At 38.7% G+C, this 23,361-nt stretch overlaps 1 protein-coding gene across 2 annotated transcripts in view; it reads right to left on the bottom strand.

The window, feature by feature from the left end:
- The window catches only part of galt (galactose-1-phosphate uridylyltransferase), a 96,376-nt gene that overhangs the window by 55,424 nt on the left and 17,591 nt on the right, over nt 1-23,361 (bottom strand). For both annotated transcript variants that reach the window (XM_056736250.1, XM_056736249.1), the window contains exon 7: nt 15,214-15,336. In XM_056736250.1, coding sequence (XP_056592228.1) covers nt 15,214-15,336 — 123 coding nt within the window. The remainder of the gene's footprint in view (nt 1-15,213; nt 15,337-23,361) is intronic.

Here is a 23,361-nt window from a genome sequence, read left to right as displayed (position 1 = left end):
TTCAAGCAGAGGGCCCTTCTATTCACTTTGAGAGACGGAGTCATGAGGAGGCAAAGAGTGGACAGGCGAGAGCGTATGATTAACTCATCATGCGGCTCTATAAAAAGAGCTTCTTTATTCCTGCGCAAGACACCCCTGCTAACTGTATCTACACAGTTTTTTTCACAGCCATTAGAAAGTTGATTTACAACAGAGGGGGGAGATAGTTGTGACAGTTGTGAAAAGCTGTTTTACAGCTGTCTTCTCCTGGTCGAGCGCAGATAAGCTTTTAAAATAGCACTCAACCATTTCCCAGCGCTTGTGAGAGTTTGCCATTCTCAAGCTTTTATAAATGTGCTGCAACGGAAATGACAATTATAGCGACATTGTTATGATTCTACAGCTTCTACATACTACTGATATCATTCTAACAAAAGGTTGTGTATTACTGATACTCACACTGAATTCAGCATCCACGCATTACTTTAAAGGTTACAATATCATCTTACGACATGAGATAAAGTAAGGATGCCAAAATGATCCAAAATCACTTTCTTATGTGCAATGGATTTTAGGGACTGACAATACAATCTGGAACAACCTTAAAGGAAAGGTTCAGCCAAATAAGAAAAATTTGCCATCAATATGTTTAGCCTATTTATGAAAACAGACTATATATAGACCTCCCACCAAGGTAAGAAAAATTGGTTCTCAATTGCCTCGTGGCCGGATAGGTTCAGGAACAAAGTTCTGGAACCAGTAAAGAGGGCTGTCATTCGTGAACTAAGTATTCGCTAAGGCCATTTCCCCAATCGCATTCGCACCGGCATGGAACTATTGTTTGTAGTATGGTTGAACAACAAACAACAGATGTTCGGCCAATCAGCCTTTGCTTACGCCAAGGGTCGTTCCAACATAGTTCCAAGATTTAAGTGTTTCTCTCACCATCGTTCTAGCAATTAATACGCCTTTTTCCCAATGATGTAACTTAACTTCTGCCTTTTCGCAAAGCAGGGTATCATAACATCCGTCTTGCAACAAACAAGGAGAAGAAAACTTCCGTTTTGCCGTCGCGCCGGAATTTTACAACAGTGAAGAAAAAAACGATGCTTCACATTATGGTGGTTAACCAGCGAGTTATATCATTGTTCGGGAAATGCACCCCTGGCTAGTGGCAAGTAGTATAACAGTTCTATGTTTGATATATATTGATATTTTATTGTATATTAATTGTAATAAATTAAATTAAAACTACTCAACAATTATTGGTTCTTTGTGATGTCTACCGGAAGTTAGGTTTGGGCTGGGCCACGTAACGTTTGCATATGCTGTAGGCACAAAAAACATCCATAAATATAGGAAAGGCCAATATTATTTAATAAAACCCAGATTGGGTAAAACTGAAGAGTGGTAGTTATATACCCAAGACGGCATTATGAGTTAATTCTGAGTCTTTTTAGTTCAGTGCAGCTAGCAACATTGTTACTTCAAACATTGTTAAGGAAAAATGTCTGACTATTGTTGATACAAGATAGTATCATCAATCGGAACAACCTGGGTGCTACATGGGACCTAGAAGTTGCATGCAAGTCAGTCAATCAGATTAGACGAAGTTTTGTATGCGATATGAATTGGTTGGCGTGGATCTGCTGTCCTAAAAACAGCACAGTCATATATTGGGTACAATTTGAATTTAAGTCAGCATGAAACTGACGTACAAATTTTTTTTTCCGTATCGTGACGTATACATGAGTGAAACGAATTCTGAAATGAGAAAGGGTAAGGTGGTAAGGAGGTAAACGTTTTTGATTTAGTGCAAATGAATTAAAAAAAAAATATGTGCATCGATAAATATTTATAATAAATACCTAATCACTGTGTAAAACAATAAGACTTTAAATGTAAAAATAAAATGTATTCATAAAAAATACTTTGGGTTTTCGTATTTTATTGAGATGGCTCATACGACTTCGGTTAGACCAGTTTAAAAATGTCGCTTGATTTCCTATAAGGAATTTATACAAACAAACATTTCAGTGCACTAGATGGGGTTGTCCAAATACCACTACAACCAGAAATGTCCTTCATTTTTATGAAGAACAAGAGGGATCTGCTACGGGATCATAAAGCCTTTCAAAAAGTTGAGTCTAGATGGTAACCTTTATTTTTCAAAACTTCTGAATGATTTGCATTTTCTGGCACCATGCTAAGGGTTAATAGTAGGGTTACACATGATGAATGTTGAATGTGAATCTTGCATGGATTTTCACAGAATTAGGGTTACCTTTTACGTATTTTCGGTTTGAAAATGTGATCCCAAATCAGTATTCTAACACTGAAATGCCACGCCCAGAATCTTACATTTCATTTGAACCATTTCACACCGTTCCATTTCCATTTTCTTTAATTCCACACACCTGTTAATCTCTACATGAAACTCTTGTGAAACACCACTTTATAATTATCACAACGCTTTTGAATTTTAACAAAGGAGTCATAATAAAGAGAAACAAAATAAGTGATCTTAACAAGCTTATAATACTAAACTCATGCTGGGGCTTGTTACCTCAATGCATTGCTGAGCTAATAATTACCAGATATCTTTAGAACTCAAAACAAGCCGTACAAAGATCCATTGCTATCGGGAAAACCCACTAAACATGTTTTTTCACATTTCCATAGGTTTTACGCCTATCTGATTTAACAGCATTTTGTTAAAATTAAAATGTTTAAACATTATACACTGAATTCCCATGAAAAGGCATACATCTGTTTTGTCAAAAAAATACCTATTTACATTTAAAAATTCACCTTTAATAATGACATTTAACAGACTGCAGAGAATAATAATGATACACAAAGGTGTTGAAAAATATATTATACTTCTTTTTCTTCTTTTGCTCTTGGGGGCTATGAATAGAATGCATGTGTCTCAAATCAAGTTTTAAGTGCAGCTGACACGGCATCTTCAAAATTAAACGTTTGTGGTGCGAGATGCATGGACGTTTGGGCAACAGCTTTAAAATTTAGCACCACAAAATAAGTTTATGTGGACAACAATTACATGTTTGGCGTAAACAGCCCGTTCTCTTGCACCATAATTATTTCTGAAACCTTCCATTTGTGGTGGTCAAGGTCTTGTGCACAATGTTCTTTATTTCTGCACTGCTTTCCACTCAACCTCCATTGAGCAGAGACAAGACTTTCTTTTATGCATTTAATTGTTCTTGAGTATCCAGCTCCGAATACAATAAAGAAGAGAACGTGACAAAGATATCGCCCTCGCAAATGGAATTGTTTCCATTACTCAGTGGGGCAATAAAAAGCCATTTTCCTTTTCAGGGCCAGAGCCTGCTGCAAATTACAGCAGCACACATCACAAACAAGTTGTGCCGATATTATTTATGTCTTTCAGGATCCCCTGAAGACAGCAGAGGTGAAATTTAAAACATCTTCAGTGCGAGCACAGATATTTAGTGAAGAAAGTGGTTCATCATTTTCTCAGCTAATAGTAGGGGCATCCGAGAACGCTTCAATCTGCGCTATTAAAAAGTTAATTAACCTAATGAGCCACTGCTGAAACAACAGGTCCATCATGTTCCCGTCCCTATTATGAAGCATATGGTCAATCAGACGTGACTTCAAAGAGTCATATCACAGAAAAACAACTTTATTCAATTTGACACTCTGCATAGAATGTGGTTCATTTTCTGGCAAAAACGGCCGCCTTATACCAAAAGACGGATATGTGAATATCCGTTCACACCACTGGTAGCTAATTGACTTCCAGGATCAACTTTAGGCAAATGATAAGCAACTTTCTTGAGCGACTATCAATGCACCAAGCAGTTGATCTGACATCATTCATTTCTCGTCAGCAGGGCTGGGCCGATAAATATCGCGATTCACACTAATTTTACCTGTATAGGCTTTCGATACTGTGTTTTATGCACAACTGATCCTTGAACTACAGCTCCTTGATCAGTAAGAAGTACTGCTCGATCTAAACTCAAGTCGTTTATAACGTGCATTTGAAAAAGCAACACTCGTCAAACAAAATCATTATAAATATACTTTATTTTCATGAAAATACTTAAAGGGGTCATATGGCGCGAATAAGTCTTTTTCTGTGTCTTTGGTGTGTTATAAGTCGCCCATGTATGTATTAGACACATACAATTGCAAAAATGAAAGTGTTGAAACAAAAGATGCATTCTATCTAAAAGCGATTACCCAACCAGACCTGCCTGAAACTACCCGTGTAACCACACCCCAACGAATGTTAGTCATTTCATGCTACGACTTGGCTAAGACCGCCCACATGTAAATGCAAGTTAGGTGGGCATACTTGTAAATCTCATTGTATTGTCGCTGCAGCAGCCTTGTCGTGAAGTCGCTGTGTGTTTCGTTGCGAAGAGAAAGCCTCTTTGTTTGCCCTTCCAAACGATGAGACAACTAAAAATTAATGGTTACATTTTATTTACAACACTGTTCCAGAAAAGTACAATTCGAATATTCAACTTTGTGCAGCGCATTTCACCGGAGATTGCTTCACGAGCCTGGAAGATATCAAGAACGGCAATGCACGAAAGCTTTGGTTAAAAAGTGGGGCCATTCCAACCATTACAACTTTGCATGACAGGCGCTTCAGATTTGCAGCCTGTCGGTATATTTTCATTGTAAAAGACTTTCCTACGGACTAATGCAGGTTGAGTTTGTCGTGTGTTTGTGATTTGCAAATGCAGGCATGTGCGCAACGTGAAAAAAGACAACATAAGTTCTTATAATCAGTCATAATGTTCCAACTACAGGCAACAAATGTCGTGTTTATGTTGGGATTTATTGTCTTTGCTGAGTCGCGACGAGACGTGGCGTAACAATGGTTGATCAAGAAGGTTCAACACACTCGCGTTATTTATTATGTTACCATTCCCTGCTGTATTGCGAGCTTGTTTCTATCTCAAACAAACTCTCTATGATGTATATGGTTGTTTGTTTACAGACTTTATGACGTTGTATATAAAAGGTAAAACAGTAAGATATAGTTTTGAACTATTTCACATAATATTTTTTTAATAAAACCTTACCCATCCTTTACATCCTGCTCAAGTCGCGCTGGCAAAGTTGATGTATTGGCTTGATCATCTTCATTTTCCGTATCAGATTCACGCTCAGATTGATACAGGAAGTACCGATGACATTTTATCACCTGTAAGTACAATTGCTTTGGAACCAGAGGTGCCGAATATGGTAAAAGGTGTTACATTTCCGTGAAACGCTCTAGTATACGACCAATCACTATGCACTAACCACCTGGCTAATCATAGCACATATCGCTTTTCAGAGCGATGAGCTTTGTAAAAAATCTGCACGTTTAAGAGATCCAAACATGCACGGTATGTGGAAAATACAGCGTTTTTTAACCTTAAAATGTGTATACACATTACATTACATCTTTAACAAACCATAATATTCGTTTAAGCCATGTCATTTGACCCCTTTAAAAAGGTTTGAAGAACAGCGGTAGAATATGTCCATTGGCATTCCCTGAAACTACCGCTGCGTCCAAAATCGTTCTTCTATATAGTATGAGTGGGTGTAGTATCAATACATTTCCGACAAACTTCGTCGCCATGTTTTATGGTCATGTGATCCGTATGCTCTATGACCTACGACGTTTTAAAACAACCTATACGTGAGCGTTTATAAAAACATAATTTAGTCACGAGAAATTCATTTATTGGCACTAACATTACATACGGACAACAGAAGTTTTTCGCTATATTTATTTGATATACTTCTTAAATTTATACACTGCTCAGCTCCCATGGCATCATGGGAAGTGACCATCCGATCCACACTCACGAATCTCGGCGGAAGTAGTAGACCATCCGGGTATTTCTAGCATACTGTTTTTTGCAGACTGAGGTTTCGGACATAGTATTCATACTATTTTTCACCTACATAATATTATAGAAGTAGGTGATTTCGGATGCATTATACGTCTGTAAATAGTTCTTCTTCTGTGTCCCATATTCAGAGTTTCTGTGCGAGAGCGGGTTTCGGATGTGGCGGCATTTTACCATAATTCATTGAGAAACAGAGCATAAGAATCACACGATATATGGCCCATCTCTACTTATCAGTATTGTGACGAGTCACCCCTGGAGCAATCAGCGTCGCCACGGAGACGGAGACAATCAGCGCGGCACAGCTGCCGGTGGTTACCACCTGATGCCAATTCTCAGCGGCTACAAAAACTGCTTCTCAAACAGAAGAAAGTGAGCAACGTCTCCCTCAGAGCTGAATGCTACTGACTGCAGTATCTTATCGGTCTTTACAGATTCCAACGCTTAACCACCGGCAGCACCGCTTATCTAGGAACCCGGAAGTAACCGGATCGAAGCAGACAGTCTTACAACGCCTCAGGAAGAGGAAGGAAAGCTATCCCCGCCTGAGATGTTACGCCAGCCCTTATCAGGACAACCCTAAAGATACTTTGACAGTCACCATACTTTTCAATAAAGTACCCATCGGGGGTGGTTTATTGTACTTCCTGTGTATGTGTCGTTGCTTCGCCCATCACAACTGGTGGAGAATGCGGGCGAAGTGCCGAAGCTACGCCACATACCAAGACAATAAACTATCCTATTATATCCTTCAGGAACCCAATCGTCTTTTTCTCTCTCTCTCGGGCTGTCATGGAAGAGATTGTTCGCCGACTGGTCGAAGTGGTGGTGCGGCAACTGCGCTTCTCAGAGCAGTCGGCCCAGAGACAAGAAAGTACGGGTTCGACCAGCTGTTGGCGAGCACTGTGCAGGCCACATGTCTTCGACCTCGAAGACCCCGACTCCAAAGACAACGGAAGCCACGTCCAGCCATAATGGCAACAGAAAGTGAGCAAGCGGGTGAGTGCACCAACCCTAATGTGTTTGCTGACATCTTTCAGCAGGTAACAGGAGGGGGCTCGATCGGGCGGGAGCAGCGGGAGGACACACGGTTGCGGAACTGTTGGAACCAGGTTGGGAAAGACCGCCAGCCTGGTCCGCACCCCCTACCATACTTCGTGATCAAGCAGGGTCTGCTGTACTGCGCCGCCTTAAGACGGGGGGAGGAAAAACTACTACTAGTCGTACCCAAGACCAAGACCGAGATGGTTCTGGAGTTGGCAAATACCCACCCCATGGCCGGACATCTGGCGGCTGCAAACACGGCACAACAGATCCGGGACAGGTTCCCCTAGCCAGGTCTCGAGGCGGAAGTCAAGAGGTTCTGTCAAGGGTGTCCTACCTCCCAACGGAAATCACCCCAGCGTCCTCCCCCCAGTCCGCTCATCCCACTCCCGGTAATCGAGGTGCCCTTCGAGCGCATAGGGATGGACCTGGAAGGTCCCCTGCTAAAGTCTGCCCGGGGACACGAGTACATCTTGGTTATCAGGGATTACGCTACTCGGTATCCAGAAGCCCTGCCCCTATGGAAGGCGAAGGCCAAGGCAATAGCCAAGGAACTCTTTTTATTCTTCAGCCGGGTAGGCATCCCCACGGAAATTCTGACTGACCAGGGAACTCCATTCATGTCCCGGCTGATGGCGGACCTCTGCCACCTACTAAAGGTAAAGCAGATGAGGACGTCGGTATACCATCCCCAGAAAGGACGGTCTGGTTGAACGCTTCAACCAGACCTTAAAGAGATGCTTCGACGAGTGGTGGGAGAAGACAGGTGCGACTGGGACCTTCTGCTGCCGTATGTACTCTTTGGAGTTCGGGAAGTGCCCCAGGCATCTACAGGGTTTACTCTTTTCAAGCTCCTTTTTGGCCGTCAGCCCCGCAGGCTGTTGAATGTCGCCAGAGATGCCTGGGAACAGCAGCCGGCACCTCATCGCAGTGTAATAGAGCACATCCAACAAATGCGATCCCGGTTGACAAGGTGATGCCTATGGTCAAGGAACATCTGGTCGAGGCCCAGCGCGCCCAGCAAAGGTGGTATAACCGCCCTACCCAACCCAGGGAGTTTCAGCCGGGTGACCGGGTGTTGGTGCTGACCCCTACTACCACCTCAAAGTGTTCACTTGTACGGAAAATAGCATCCTGCACGAGTGTGCCCTTGCACAGATGAGGTAGTTTTGACTTTTTGGTATTAATGATGCTGATTGTGTGCCCACCCAATAGGAGCCACTTGCCCTCCTGTTAGTCATGGTCTGGCGCCGACTCTGGTTTGAACCCTAAAGTTACAAAAAATAAATATTCCATCTCACCTGGAAACGATTCCGAACCCATACGTTAACTTTTTACATTTTTATTGTGGCATCTATTCAATTAGCGATTTATAAAATAAGTTTATAAAGGAAAACTCACTTCAGATATGATCCTTGATGCTGACAAGTGTAAGCGCGCTGTGTCCTATTTGATTTATGATCCGATCAGTTTCATCACTGTGATGACATGTTAATGCCAAATGTAAACGCATGCAGTGTGAACAGGGATTAAACAACTAAGTTTTGTTTAAACTTGATGTTTAGGCAGCTTTATCAGAGGCAGTTTGTATGACAATACTACACTAACATGAAAACCAATGTTAATTGCAAAGCACAACTCACACTACAATAATAATTGCAAAATAGACCAGACATCATATAAATTAGTAAATACTGCTGAAGAAAAACATCAAGAGACCATTACAACTGTTGATTTAATCAGTATTTGTAGATGTATTGTGGCCATTCCAGTCCAGTTTTTGTTAAATTTCAATAAAATTAACCTCATGAGTGACATTAAGTCATCCAACAACAATGTGAAAGACTGACAGTATACCAAGACACATTAAAAACTGTGATAAAAATCCAGATTATCCTTTTTAAGATATTTGAACTTTTCTTAAAAACATGTACAAATATTAGTAAAATACATAATCAACTGTAAATCTTGAATCATAGATTCAATCTTTGATGGCATTTTTATATACAATTATTTGTGATCAGATTAATACAATCCGGGATGGCATGAGGGTGAGTAATTCACAAGAGAATTTTTGGTTGAACTCTTCATATAAGGCTGTCTTTTTAATTCTTAGTTTCTGAAATAGAGTGTAAAATTACTATAAGAAACTATAGGTCAGGTTTTACTTAAGACACTTTAGGTCAGAGGCAAAAATTATGCAAAGAAATGTTTTTGACAATAGTTAAAGGGCTACCTAAATGGCTTACTTCAATTTTTTTTATTTGTATAACCATATTTTCATGTCAGTGTTGTGATGTTTTATTCTCTTGCATTTCACTGTCATTTGTTTCAGGTCCACAGCTAAAATTTGTATTTAGTGAAATGCACGTAGTAAACATGTGAGAAGTATAGAAAACATTATATGTTAACAATGTATTAAAAATAGGTTAAAGGCACAATATATATTGACCTTACATCCACTGCGGATGGAAATCAATACAAAGTGACTCACAAATCAAGGATGACATTTTAACTGTACGTTAAAAATAAAGTGGCTTGATGGAAACATCAACAGTGGTGTGCGAGATGCTACTGGTACTATTTCACATTTTATTATAAGAATATTAGACATGATTTTGTGTTGTGCCGCATGAAGTTGAACACACCTATGATTTGGAAAAGGACTTAATGGAGGAAAATTGATTTATAGGTCATAACATTCCACAAACAAGAAGTTAACATAATTGTGATTTTTGGTTTGATCAGTGTCAAAATTTACAGGGATATTGATGGGGGCTTCTGATTGCAATCATGAAATCCTGTCATTGTTAAAGTGCCGCCTATGCGAACAATATGTTAAATGTAACCCAGACAGTTTAAAATGACTGGATTATTCACGTTATCTTTATAAACTCGCCCTGACAACATTGATATCATGTCAATTTTTTGCCACTGTTAAGTTTGCATTGTTGTGTAAGGGCCATATGTCCCCTTTGTTTTTTTGCAAGCTTTCAGGGCATTAAGGGGCCCTCAACATGCTTAAACACCTGTAAAACTTGGCACAGACATCAAGTTGATGACCATTAGGCCCGGGCAAAGGTTAGCACAAACGTGTGGAACAGTTATAGCGTCACCAACTGTCAACAGAAAGTGTGTCATTCACAACAGTGAATTTTTTGACCATTACAAGCTGTGTACTTAAAAAAAAAACTCCTCTAAGGGGATTCATGTGATTGTAAGCAAGCTGGGTCAACATGATGCCAGGACAACTAAAGGCTACTATAGGCTAAATTGCGAACAGATTTTTTAAATCTCAAGCATTGTTGCCATGACGAGGCAATACATTTATGCTGAAAAGGAGAAACAGAAAGTATCTTATACCGTATCTACTGCACAGTATTGCACACAGTTTTGGGTGATTTGGATCAGACTTGTGTGTTTTGTCAAGGGATATGATCACATTGATGTTGCTTTTGTTTGTCTCAATCATTGCACCACAACTGACTGGCAGCAGGAAGTGTGCATTTTACAAAAGACTTTACCCAAGTCACATCAGTCTTGGTCAGAATAAAGGCTTTGAGATATCTTAAATAGTGTTGCCATTGTAACACACTATATTTAGGTGCATGTGCCAAATTTCATTCCTCTAGACATGAGCAAAAGTTAAGACATGCTTGTTGAGTAAAGTGAAAGTGTATTGCATCATCTACATGTATCAATCGAATCGATCTAACCTGAACATGTATGATCACAAGATATAAAACATTAATATGGCCATTGTGAGGCCCATCTGGATGTTGAGATCTATAAATACTACTTCACATATTTTGAAAAGGTAAACCTGCTCTACAATATAAGCTTTTATTAGAATGCAACAACTTTTAAATGTATCTACCATCTTTTCATGTAGTCTTGATGGAATTTTACAGCTGATCTTCAGCAGATATTCTTCCCTTCAGGGTTGATACAGGTTTTACGCAAGAGGAAAAATTATAATGGATTTTGAAAAACTTTAAGAATGGAGCTGATGTCACAGATTTTTATAGCTATATGTTACATGTGATGGTGTTTCAGCATTCTCCTGATGCAGAGCCATTGAAGGGCATAGAAATTGAAAAAATAAATATATGTTGTATTTTCTTCTTTTTTTAAGTTTTGAAATAGGTTTAAGGCAAAAGTATAGTTCGGTTGTCCACGTCCGTTTGCATTATGTAATTTTCGCCATCAGGAGGGTTGTCCGCGTGCAGCCCATTTTTTGAGAACGCGCGGACCGAAAACGTACAACAGTGCATGTGCGATTTTTTTTTGGAATCAGCCGAGTCCGAACTCGTCTATCCGCGCTCATCCGCAATTGAGTATGCTCAAGGGATGTGCCGACACATTTGTGCGCGAGACGGATGCGGCAAGTCAAGTATACCCGGCCCCTCCCATTGATCACCCAAAGTCTTTCAATTCCTTTCTTTTCAGTCAAGGTTACTAAACTACAAATTCTTGGTCATTTGTAAATATTAACCCAAGTGTTTTATTCCTCTCTAAACATTTATTGATAGCCTATTCACACAACTTATAGAGAGGTTCATTGACCATTCTTCAATGACTTGTGACAGCCTATTGAGGTTCCCACGCTGATAAAGATACAACAGACAGTAACGATCCCAGCATGACCCTGTCTTTCAGTCTTACCCACACCCCACGCCCTGTCAAAATGGGTTCAAGCGCTCACTGTCCGCTAGAAACAGAAAAACTACAATCTAAATGGAGACTGGCCTTGCCTAGCAGGGTTCCACTTCTTTTCACAGACTTGTGGGCTTGCCAAGAGCTGAAACGGAATATGCAGCCAAATACCAGCCTTCCAAATATGAGGTGTCTGTTCAGCGTCTTCATCGTGGTTTGGCAGGCAGTGTAGCCAAAGTTCACAGCGCCGCAGCAATGATTTGAGGTGAGATCAAACGAAAACGAAAGCAATCCATTGCCAATGGGAAGTCAGTGACGAAAAAAGTGTGAAAAGTCAGCATCAAGACCCTGCATATTACTTGCAAATGAATTATTAAAATCACGAGGGACCTTTGAACTACTTAAGGGTATGGAGGATCCAGACTTTGCGAAGGTCCACAGATGCCAAAGATGACATTCAGCTAGGTGGGAGTTGGTTACAACTTGATTTCGCTGATTTCCTAGATTAGATAGATACGTTGATTTGGGTGTTGAAATATGTTTATAAAACATAAAACAGTTTTGATTGCAGTGTATTGCAACCATGAGATATCATTGAACACAACTGTATAGTTTGTTTTTTAATGTTAAAATTGTTTCCAGATTCATCCGCCACTAAACATGTTTCCGTCTGAATGGGTTTTTCTTGACAAAAATAAACTGCAGCATGACCAGGATTTATGTTTTTTGGTCAAGTCTTATCCTTTCTAAAAGCACATTTAGCACTTTTGATAGGAACCGCATGTTTCTTTTTATTGTATTACATTTCTATATTCAACAGTACAGTCACATCATAAAAGTTGTCTCACACAGAGCTTATTATATGCCCAAGGGGAAAATTATCCAGTCAGACACAATTCTGTTTGCTGTAATTGAATGCCTGGACCATATTTATATATACATCTATTTCAAAACGACACACAAGTTTTGAGAAGATGAGCCGCAGAGAGTTAGTGATTCAGTACATGAGACTAGATCGCAGGAACAGTATGGTGAATTTTGCCTCCAGCTGGTCGGCACATTTTGACTCACCCCCCACTGCCCAGACATGAGCGACTAAATGGGGGCCCTGTCAGCCAGAGCCGTTCCTTGATAATAGGAAATCCCAGGTCGGGGAGGGGAGCACTGTGGTGCAGATGTGATGAGTCATTGCCATTTCCTCTGATATGATCATGACAACAGAAGACTTCCCACCCAGCAAAGGAAGCCAAAGTGAAATGTGGCTGTCCTGGATATAATAACACAATGGTTCAGCATTTATTAAATGTGAACAAAATGACTTTGGGGGCTTTTACATCTGACAGTGGCAAACATTGACTTGAAATCGTATTCTATGCATTGAATTAACAAGATCATGGAGACTATGATTCTGGACCATGTGCTATGCAAATTTTGTGTAATTTTGGTGAAATGTGACATTAAGTTCTCATGAGATTCAGCCAATAAGACTGATACTGTTTTTCTCACCGCAATTGCACTTAAAATTCCACAACAGTATTCATAATCTCTGCCTGGGTTTTGCGATCTGAGCCAAGGGATTTCTGAAACAGCCAGAGCCCTTAAAGAAGCATGTGCAACGTTTTCCGATAAAAGCAAGGAGAATGTATTCGGGAATGAGGAGGATGAATGATGCATGAGTGACGGACTGTGCATTGGGAAATATCTGATGGAATTTAGAACCAGCCAAAACGTGCAATTTATGACAGAAAAGTGACTAAAACATCGAGCTCCATGGCACTTTTTAAATCATCTGTATACCGAATTGGATAGGAAAACTGAGCTGAACATTACGTCAGTTTAAAAGTGAGTACTTTGGGCTCAATGGTACATTTCAGTATAAATTGCTACATTTTACTCCTATTGCAGAAAATGTGTATGTAACAAAAGAACACTGAACTTTTAATTAGGGGCAGATTTAACATTTTTGGGGCCTTGAGGTATGATTTAAGCTATGAAGTATGAATTATTAATCACAGAAAGGTTGAAAGAACTTCGCTTTGAAAAGTTCAAAAGACACCATGGAGAAAACAAGAGATTTGTTTTACATGATTTATTGTAAATCCCACATACCATTTTGGATATATGTCATGTAAACAAAGGAGCACTGCTGCAGTTCATTACTTGTGGTCAGCAAGGGGCCCTCCATATGCCTGGGGCCCCAAAGTTAACACAGATGCCGCTTTTAATTGTATGGTCGTGACCGCAAGCTTTGACCTTTAACCAACAGATACATGCGCAGAATTTAAGGACTTCATTCAGATAAGGATATACTGTATAAATGAATATAAACACAAGCCAATTTTAGAATGTGTTCATTAAAATAACAGTTGCAGTAAATTCCCAAAACCGCCTCCCTGTCTCAGAGTAAACACATTTATCTTTTCTCCTGGTCCTTTACTTGATTACATATGATTTAACCAAGTAACATCTCCCTCATCATGGTAATGCAACGTTTTTTCTCGACGCTTTTCATGCTTGGCTAGCGAAATGCATGGACCTACGAGAGCAGCTGAATCGAGCGTGTGTGCTCAGCTCTTCCCTGCTGATTCGACACGCCATCAGCATACTGGCTGGTGCACTATAATAACCAGGGCCCAGGTGACAAGAGCAACACAACCATTTTCAGGCCTGTATGCTAATGACGCCAACGCCCCCTTGTAAACCGCGATAAAGAGGGCGAGGCAACATTCTAGTTTATAAGGGGGGCATTGCAAACACGAAAGAACGACCTGGACTGAATATGCAGACTTTTATTATATTAGCACATTGTGTACACTGATTACTACATCGACTACATTTATAATAACATTTTATCTTGGGAGCAATGTAAATACAAGATCAGTCTTTGTGTTGAATTTGAATGTTTAATTTCAACTGCCAACTCCTTAAAATGCAAAATCATGCAGTTATTTCACCAGCTGTACAACAAATGCGTTTAAGAGACACTGAAATGAATGGGATGTTGAAACTCCAGTAACTGGAGTTATTTCTGCGTCCTCCTATGGAGGTCTATGTGCATGTCATAACTTTCATATTTAACGGCTCTGGTATGTCCCAATGTGTGCATACTGTTTTGACACACACTAAAAAGTATTTTCATAACAATGACACTGTTTGGAAGAATCAAGTTGTTTTATCGTTCATGCAAGGTGGTAAACAGATAAGATGTTTTTTTGCCGAACCTGCTGATACCTTTACATTGCTAAATTGCCTTACATTACTTTCATAAAGTCATTGTTAAGCCGTATGCCACGTTAAAATAGGTCTGTGCCCCCCACTGCATCCCTGCTGAAAAAAGATATATGATAAATAGGTGTTTTCCGTGTATTAGCTGGATTAAGCTGATTTAGCTGGTCTTCCAGCCCAGCTGGCAAGATAAAATCCCTCCTAAAAACATCAAACCAGACCAGCCTAAGCAGCTAAGGGGTTAGCATACCAACCCTTCTCCGTTTCAGCGGCCTGTCAAATGCATTCTCACAGTGTGGTCAAAGGAGCCCTTATGAGCTATCTACAGCCAGTCGTGTTATTTATATGGAGTTACTGTGCTGACAGACGCTATGAATTGTGTTTCAGGGCTAGGTATTACCTGTGCTTCCGCCTCCATTCGAGCGTACTGCACTAGCATGGGCTCCCCGTGCTTCTGCAGGAAGTCTTTTTGACAGCTTTCTGCCAGCGCCGGTTCATTGGGAAGAAAATTGCTCGCCCAAACCTGTAGAAAGATAACACAGGATGTAAATGACATGAGAAAGTAAGAAGAACTCTACGTTACCTTAGGTAAATTCCCGAGGACAGCTTTCAGGGACACAAAAACATTTCTGGCCTGCCGTAATCACAAATAATGACAAACTGCCTTCTACCCTGGCAATAAGATTAACTTCACCCATAAAACCTGGCCCTTATTTTACATTTTTAAATAGATACTAAGTATAAGGCTAGTGAAGCATACTGTAGTGCATACTGAGAGCGATCCAATTATGTTCCACAACTATTGGCAGTGGCACTTTTTTCACCTTGTACGGATGATTTACGTAAAGCAGTCGGAAGCAATACTCTAGAACATTAATCTTTCCAAACACCACAAATATGGCACATCCTATCGCAGCCCGAAAAGGGTTCTGACATCATATCAGCGTTTCCCATACAATGCATTTACTTCGGCGGTCCTCCCAGGAATATTTATGGCCGCCCAAGTATATTTTGCGTCACATTTGTTTATCCATCTGTGCTAATGACATTATCTGTAATTGAATAACTAGTGGATGAACAGGATAACTATATCTGACGTCACATGCGCATGAGTCTGTCAAAATCCTGTGGGAAACACTGCATATCCAATAAATATATCCCTGTAAGTCGCTTTGGATAAAAGCGTCTGCTAAATGACGAAATGTTAATGTAATTATATATCTTCAAAGTAAAAGTGTGTTAAGAAACTGCTTTTCCGGGACTTTCCAACAGAGCCCCAGGAGCTCTCAACCCAACCGTATCTTCCTGAAAGGAGATTTGCTCAAAGTGAGGAACCCTTGTCATTATTCACCGCTGAGACAAAAAAAAGCTTTTCTGCACAGCATTCAGAAGGGTTATTTTGGGCACTCAATTGGGAGCAATTTAAACCAGTGCCACAAACCTCTGAAGATGAGGTAAAGTAAACGTTGCTTTATTATTGTGAATGTTCCATGTGTCATTTTCCATGAGTAGCTAAAGTAAGGCTCATTAGACTGCTCAACCAAACTACTGTATGGTTAAATCCCATTCTCCATTCTATTTTTGGTATGCAAGATTAAGATTAGTGGGTTCCAGATCATTAATAAATTGGCCTGGATGGTGTACAATCACCATTGAATTTTTGAAGTGCGCGTCAATGCATGCTAAATCAGTCCACTGTATTATCTTTAGTGGTGGGCATAGATTAATTTTTTTAATCTAGATTAATCTAGATTAATTCCAAGATTAATCTATATTAATCTAGATTAAAATGGCTCATTTGAATTCTGCCGAAGGCATTCAGAATATGTGTGCTACCCAAATAATGACTAAAAGTAAGTCTTTGAGAACGGGTTTCTCAAGCCAGGTGTCGCATTAGACCAGGGGCAAATCTCCTGTTTCAAAATGCATCACAAACTGCTTGAGAAAGCTGTTCTACTATGATAATTGGTGATGAAAATTAAATTATGTTCAATAAGATGAACTTGTGTTTACTTCCGCATTAGCTAAGGGATGATTTGCGTTTAGGTGGTACTTGAGACTGGAAGAGCTCCTACAGTACATTTACATTTAGTCATTTAGCAGACGCTTTTATCCAAAGCGATTTACAAAGAGTGAGGGAGCAACAAGCGATATGTCATACAGGAGCCATAATACATTAGATCTCAATACAAAGTTACTGGATTCAATAAAAGCTAGACCACTACCTGTTGAGAGAAAGTGTTTTTTTTAAACCAATTCCGCATTGCACAAGGTGCAAACAACATTAGTCTTGTCGATGTTTCTATTGGGAAGCTTCTTAAAAATTTATATTCCCTGAAGCAATCCCGGCGGCTTCATAGCTGCATCCATGTTAGCACGTCACGTTTGATGCGGTAATTTCACAGCAACGTTATGTTGTGTTCAGACCAAACGCGAATGGCGTGTCAAGCGCGAGTGATTTATATGTTAATGCAAAGAGCCAATAGACCTACTTGAAGGTCGAATGAAGCCCTGGTTATGAGATGATGAGGCGGCGCGAATGAGTTGAAAAATCTCGTTCTCGCCCCGTACAGTGCAGTTAAGCTGGTATACATCAGCGCTAAAATATCAAGGTGAAAGTCATCATAGCTTGCGTAGTATAGACCCAGCTCCCAACCCAACTTAACTTACCCGAGAATAGATTAACGGCGACATTTTTTTTATCGCACGATAAGAGTCTCACTGCGTTAACGCCGTTAACGGCCCACCACTAATTATCTTACATTACTATATCAATATTATATATTCACTGCATAGCATGTTGATTGTAAGAAAAGAACATTACAAAGAAATGTAAACATACAGTAAATAAATCAGTGCATTATGCCACACAATAATGGGTCTGTGTCACGTATATATAGTAATATTTTCCATTCAAGAATCATGTCTAGCATATCTCTGAGAGATTGTAATATATTTGCTTTCATTGTTTTTACCTTTATTACATTATCATGAACCACCATTATATTATAACATCACATTTTACAAACACTGCATTATCACAGCATTCTGAAACAACATATAGATTTTTGGTTATTGAATATCAAGCCACTTTGGCCATTGTGAAGTCAAATGCTTTTTTTAATGATTTGATTTTACAAATGATTATAGTTTGGTCTTGACGCTGTATTGTGACCATAAGTGTCAGGCATTTAGCACCAAGTCTGCAGAGAGAAATGTATGTCACTTACAACAGGTGAGTTAACATGGAGAACATATAAGACATAAACTACACAGAACATTACAGCAATGAGACCAGAAAAAAAATGGGGAAGGTGAAAATGGTTTTGCAGTGATGAGTGAGATCTCTTTTTTTAAACATATTTTTATTGAAAAAACATAAAGAGTAACAAAAGAGTTTCCATAGAAATGCATCTTACATAAAATATATAAATATTTAAACACTCCCTAAAACCACCCATATAACCGGCCGCCCACAGCATACAAAACAATTCCAAATACACAAGTATAAAATATTATTTATACAAAAGCTAGGACTGATAAATTATTATTACAAAAGAATAACATGTATCAGTCAGTGGTGAGAGAGGGATCTAACTTTGCCTACATCAAGGTTTGGTTAGTTTCAGAGAAATCTTTAAAAAGATCCCATATTTTATAATACTCTTTTAGTTTTCACTTTATACTATAGGTTATTCTTTCCAATGCGATACAGTGTGATACAACTTTTAACCAATGATCAATGGATGGGCCTTCAATATTCTTCCAATGAGATTTCTTACAAGTGTGGGTGGCGGCAGACTTGGAGACAAGTGAGGGAGCGGGGAGGATCATGTGAAGTTAAGTTCTTCAATGACGTAGGACATTCTAGAGGTGAATTGACGTTTAATTGTTGATTGTTAATATGTTATTTGATTGTGATAATTTTAGCCAGCGATTTGAGTGGTATCTGTCTTCGCCTATTACACAAGATAAGACTGAAATAGCTGCCCAGAGTCGTTGCAAACATGGCTGCCAAATGCACTGACTTCCCTAAATTACTTGGGCTTATACCGAATCTTGAATACTAGGATAAATGTTCTTGCATTAAAAGTAGATAGTTTCCATGTGATGTAGAAGTACGTCAATACTACTAAACCAGGGCATCTTATTTAATCACAGAATATATTAATGGAATTGAAACTAGTGATTTTGTTTAGTGGATATGTTTAAAACATTGAACTGTAGCTTATATCTCAAATATGTGTATACTGCAGAGACCAAAAACTGCAGCATTCAGCATTTCCTGAGTGAGGCTGCTTCAGTTGTTTGTAAGTAACCGTTCTAAATTTAATTTGCGGTGAAGGATTGGCTGCGACCATATGGCAATTATCTTCTAAATATGACTGTAAATGAAAAAACACTTTAGCTTGTGAAATGTCAAGGTCACAGTTTCGCAACGGCTTTGCATGTTTAATGCAAACAACAAGCATACAGAAACAGACCAACAGGCAGAAACCAGCGACATCAGCTCCAAACTGCCAATACACCTGCCAACCCCAGGTTCTCTCATCTGAGACCAAGTTTAGTGCGCAGTAAATAGTAAATTACATTTGATTGTACTGGTCATAGATAACAATTTTTAGAAACATGTCCAGCTGCATTCACTTCGCATTTAGAGTTCTAATAAAACGTTTAAGTCTTTTTAAATGTATCTGTCTATTACGTTTAAACATTTAAAGAGAAGCTGAATGCTATGAGCATTTGCATCGTAAACTCACAGTTCTTTGTGGTAAAAACAGATGACAGCTTTGTAAACAAGTAGAATGAAACATTTGGAACAAATGTCGTTTTTTAACCGCGAAGGTCAAGCTTCATAAATAACATTTGGAGGTCTGTTATGATATGTGGCCTCAAAATGCCAGTATGGATATTGCATGTGAGCTGGCCAGTGCTGACAAATGTAGCATTGTTGAAAAAGTTTAAAGCTCACAGTCATTCAACGACAGGCTAATTGTAATTGTTGTGTACGTTTTAATAATCCATCATTATACTCGAGGGAGCAGTTGCTATAATCATGAGACAAATTTATGTTTGCCTGCTGTCACAAATAATAAGCAAATGTGAAAATGAGCTCTTTGCCTATATGCATTGTCCTTTCTGTGAGAATCAGGACAAGTTCTCTGAGGTTACAGAGTGCTATCAAAAGTACCTCCAGATTTTTAAAGAAGCACACATATGGGATCGAATATCTACCTCCATCAGATTCTCTGACTTCGGAATTATTGATCACATTTTATGAATAGCTTTTCATCTGTAAAACATTCAAATCCAAAATGGGATGAATTCTTATGATTTCTCTGGTCAAACTGAAGTCAAAATGAGTAATACACAATATAGAGTTTTACTTTTTATCTCATGAGAGTGGACTGGATCATAAAAAGTGTTTGCTACATACCAGAATAGAACTAGATGGTTGAAACGGTAAAAAAGTACCAGAGATTAATGGATGTCAGACGAAATGGAAAGTTATTTTAGAGGTTAAGAAAGACAAACATTTCTTATTTAGGCTAAAATAAACCATTAGTTGTGCACAATAAGGCCAGGGACTGATCAAGACAGCACATGTGTCCATTTTACTTTAACTCTAAATGGTGATCAATGAAAACTTTACACTTATGTTGTTCATGCAATGAAATATTTTGAAATTTGGGTTCAAACCTTCTGAAAAAATGAAATAACGGTTTAGATCACAAAAAAACGAAATGTAATATTGCTGTCTAATTTAGGAACTCAATGTGTTGTTGTCCTGCAGTTTGTTTTTATAATGCAGTAAAAAAGAAAAGAAAATCGGAGTTGTGCTTTTTAAGGATCTAGGGAATGAGTCCCATTTCCACCAACATCTGGAACAGACCAGCACTTTGTTTGTTCATGTTTATTCTTCTTTTTGAGGCGATCCGCCAAATTGTCTGCTTGAGCTTGGACTTCTGAAAATGAAGATTTTAAAAGGAAAGCAAATCATTGCTCATGGGTCACATCTTGAATCACCCCACCATTTTAAGGCAGATTTATACAGTGGTGTCTCGCAGTTGCCCGTATCTGCTTAAAAGCAGATGAACAGAAGATGTTAACAGAGATTCAATTAGGATTTGCCTAGTGCATAACATTGGATCTTATTCCTGAAACACAAGCAGAAACAATTACTGTGTAAATCGTTTGGAAAACCATTCCTTCGTAAATTGTCTCATTCAATTCAATGAAACAACGGAAACAGATTCATGAACTAGTTGCTGACAAATTTGTTGTGTATGTTTTGTAAATAAGGCCTCTTGTGCCTATACTGCAAGTGAGTAATGCAACGCAACAAAATGAAAAAGCTGCTGATCAATGAAACAAGCACTAAAGGTAACATTTTAAAATAATGTTTTATTTGTGAGCCATAGCATTTATTTTTATTACTTAATGTAAATTTTAACAATAACTAATACATCAAAAGTTGTATTTGTTAACAATAGTTAATGCACAATCAAAGGTGTAAAGTACTTGAATATTTTTCTCAAGGATCAAGTATCTTTACTGTACCAGTGTATATCATACTTTTTAATCAACTACATTTGAAAAATGTTTACAAATAAAAAGTCATAGCACTCTTAGTTTTACACAAGTATTTTATTCAAATTTTTGTACTTAAGTACTTAAAGGGGTCATAAATTCTGACTTCTTTACAATGTTAAACGTGCTTAACATGGTCAACATGTCAAAAAACGAGTTGGGCATATTACGTAGTATTTCCGGACATGAACCGCATGCAGTGAGTGTAACTGATGTCTGTGTTTTGTTGGCAATGTGCTTTAGTTCATCCTACCCCTCCCCCCCCGCATTCAAAAAATCGTACAACTGTATCTATCTTTTATAAATATGATCTAAATACTCTTCGAAGATACGAAATATGCAATATTAATCTATAGGTACTCAAGATTAATATGAGATTGGCAGAAACCACGTGTTAGAGCCGATTTAAGGTAAAAATACGAAAGAATATATATATATTTCATGAAATATAAAATATAATTTACGCTATAATATTCTGATAAAGATACTTTAAATGTACTTGACAAAAAATACTCAAGTATCCTACTTTAGAACTCTATGCAGATTTTAGTTATTGAACTAACTGAAACGTATAGCTGTATTTATATTAACTTAAATGAACAAAGATTAATGTAGTAAATATTATAAAAATGTAATGCTCATGTTGTTATATTGTTCTTGCACAGTGCTCTGCAATGCTTGGCAGTGATTGGCCACCCACAACATTCCAAGGTCTGTTACTCCCTGAAAACCGCTCAAAACTAATAACAGGGTCATCTGGGTAAACTCATCTTGACCTGCGCAATTTAATATGGCACATAAATTAAATATACACATGCCTAATTCATAAAACATATAAGATTATATTTACGAATTATTAAACCAAATTGCATGTTTGTCATGTCTGCAATCGTTAGGAATGAGCTAGTAAAATATTTTGAATCAATATTTCATTCATGAGTAAGTAGCCGTGTAATAAGTTTTGCATCGGATCCTGATTACCCTGTCATGGTCCATTCTGCAATAACATCTTGCTGTAAAGTAAATTCTCCCTAACTTAACGAATAGAATGTAGAATTCAAAATTTCAATATGTATTTTTTATATCAACCCTGTCATTGCTCTTATTTGATGATGCACTTCTTGTCAACTTTCAACGTATATCTTATGCACAGGAACAGTGAACACTGCAGGAACCCTGTCAATCAAATCCGATGCGATGTGACCCAACTAAACTAAAAACACTTACTATGACATAAAAAAGGTAAGTCTATCTTCTAAGCCACAGAGCCAAGCCAGCAAGCTAAAGACCACTACTACATTTACACATTTGGCAGACGTTCTTATCCAAAGCGACTTGCATAATAACCTTTAAGCATGTGCAATTATACCCTGGGATAAAAACCCACGACCTTGGCGTTGCAAGCGCGATGCTCTAACCACTGAGCAACAGGAAATATATACCCACCTATACCCACATTAACCATTAACGCTAACCAATGCTACGACTATACATCATATACATACATCATTGTCCATTTTAATGTAGAGTGTGAACATATTGACAACTACTTTTTCAGAAAGATACTTTTGGAATTTTAAAATGGTTTTCCAAACAACTTTCAGAGAAACCCCTTCCGCTTGTGTTTCACGTATGAGGCCCTTTGAAAACAGATGCTTCATCATTGTGAGTGGCTGTCAGTCTAGGAACCCATGGGGTGTTTAGCTACAGCAAGTCAACAGGTTCTCGACGATGAACTGATGGCCACTTAAAAAAGCCCTTTCACTATCATCTTTTTCATAATTGCTTTCACATGAAGGACTTTAGTTATCCGTATTTAATGATAGACCTATTCCCTCTGAGCTCAACGCAACCTTTGAGGCTAGAAAAGTTCACACAGGTAAGCACTTTCCGTGGAAAGCTATTGAAAATGAGGCGGGTGTGCTTATGCATTAAACATAAAGTCCCTTTAGATGGC

The sequence above is a fragment of the Triplophysa dalaica genome, chromosome 22 (assembly GCF_015846415.1).
Source record: "Triplophysa dalaica isolate WHDGS20190420 chromosome 22, ASM1584641v1, whole genome shotgun sequence".
NCBI classification, from domain to species: Eukaryota; Metazoa; Chordata; class Actinopteri; order Cypriniformes; family Nemacheilidae; genus Triplophysa; species Triplophysa dalaica.
This window is presented reverse-complemented; position numbering and strand designations above follow the sequence as displayed.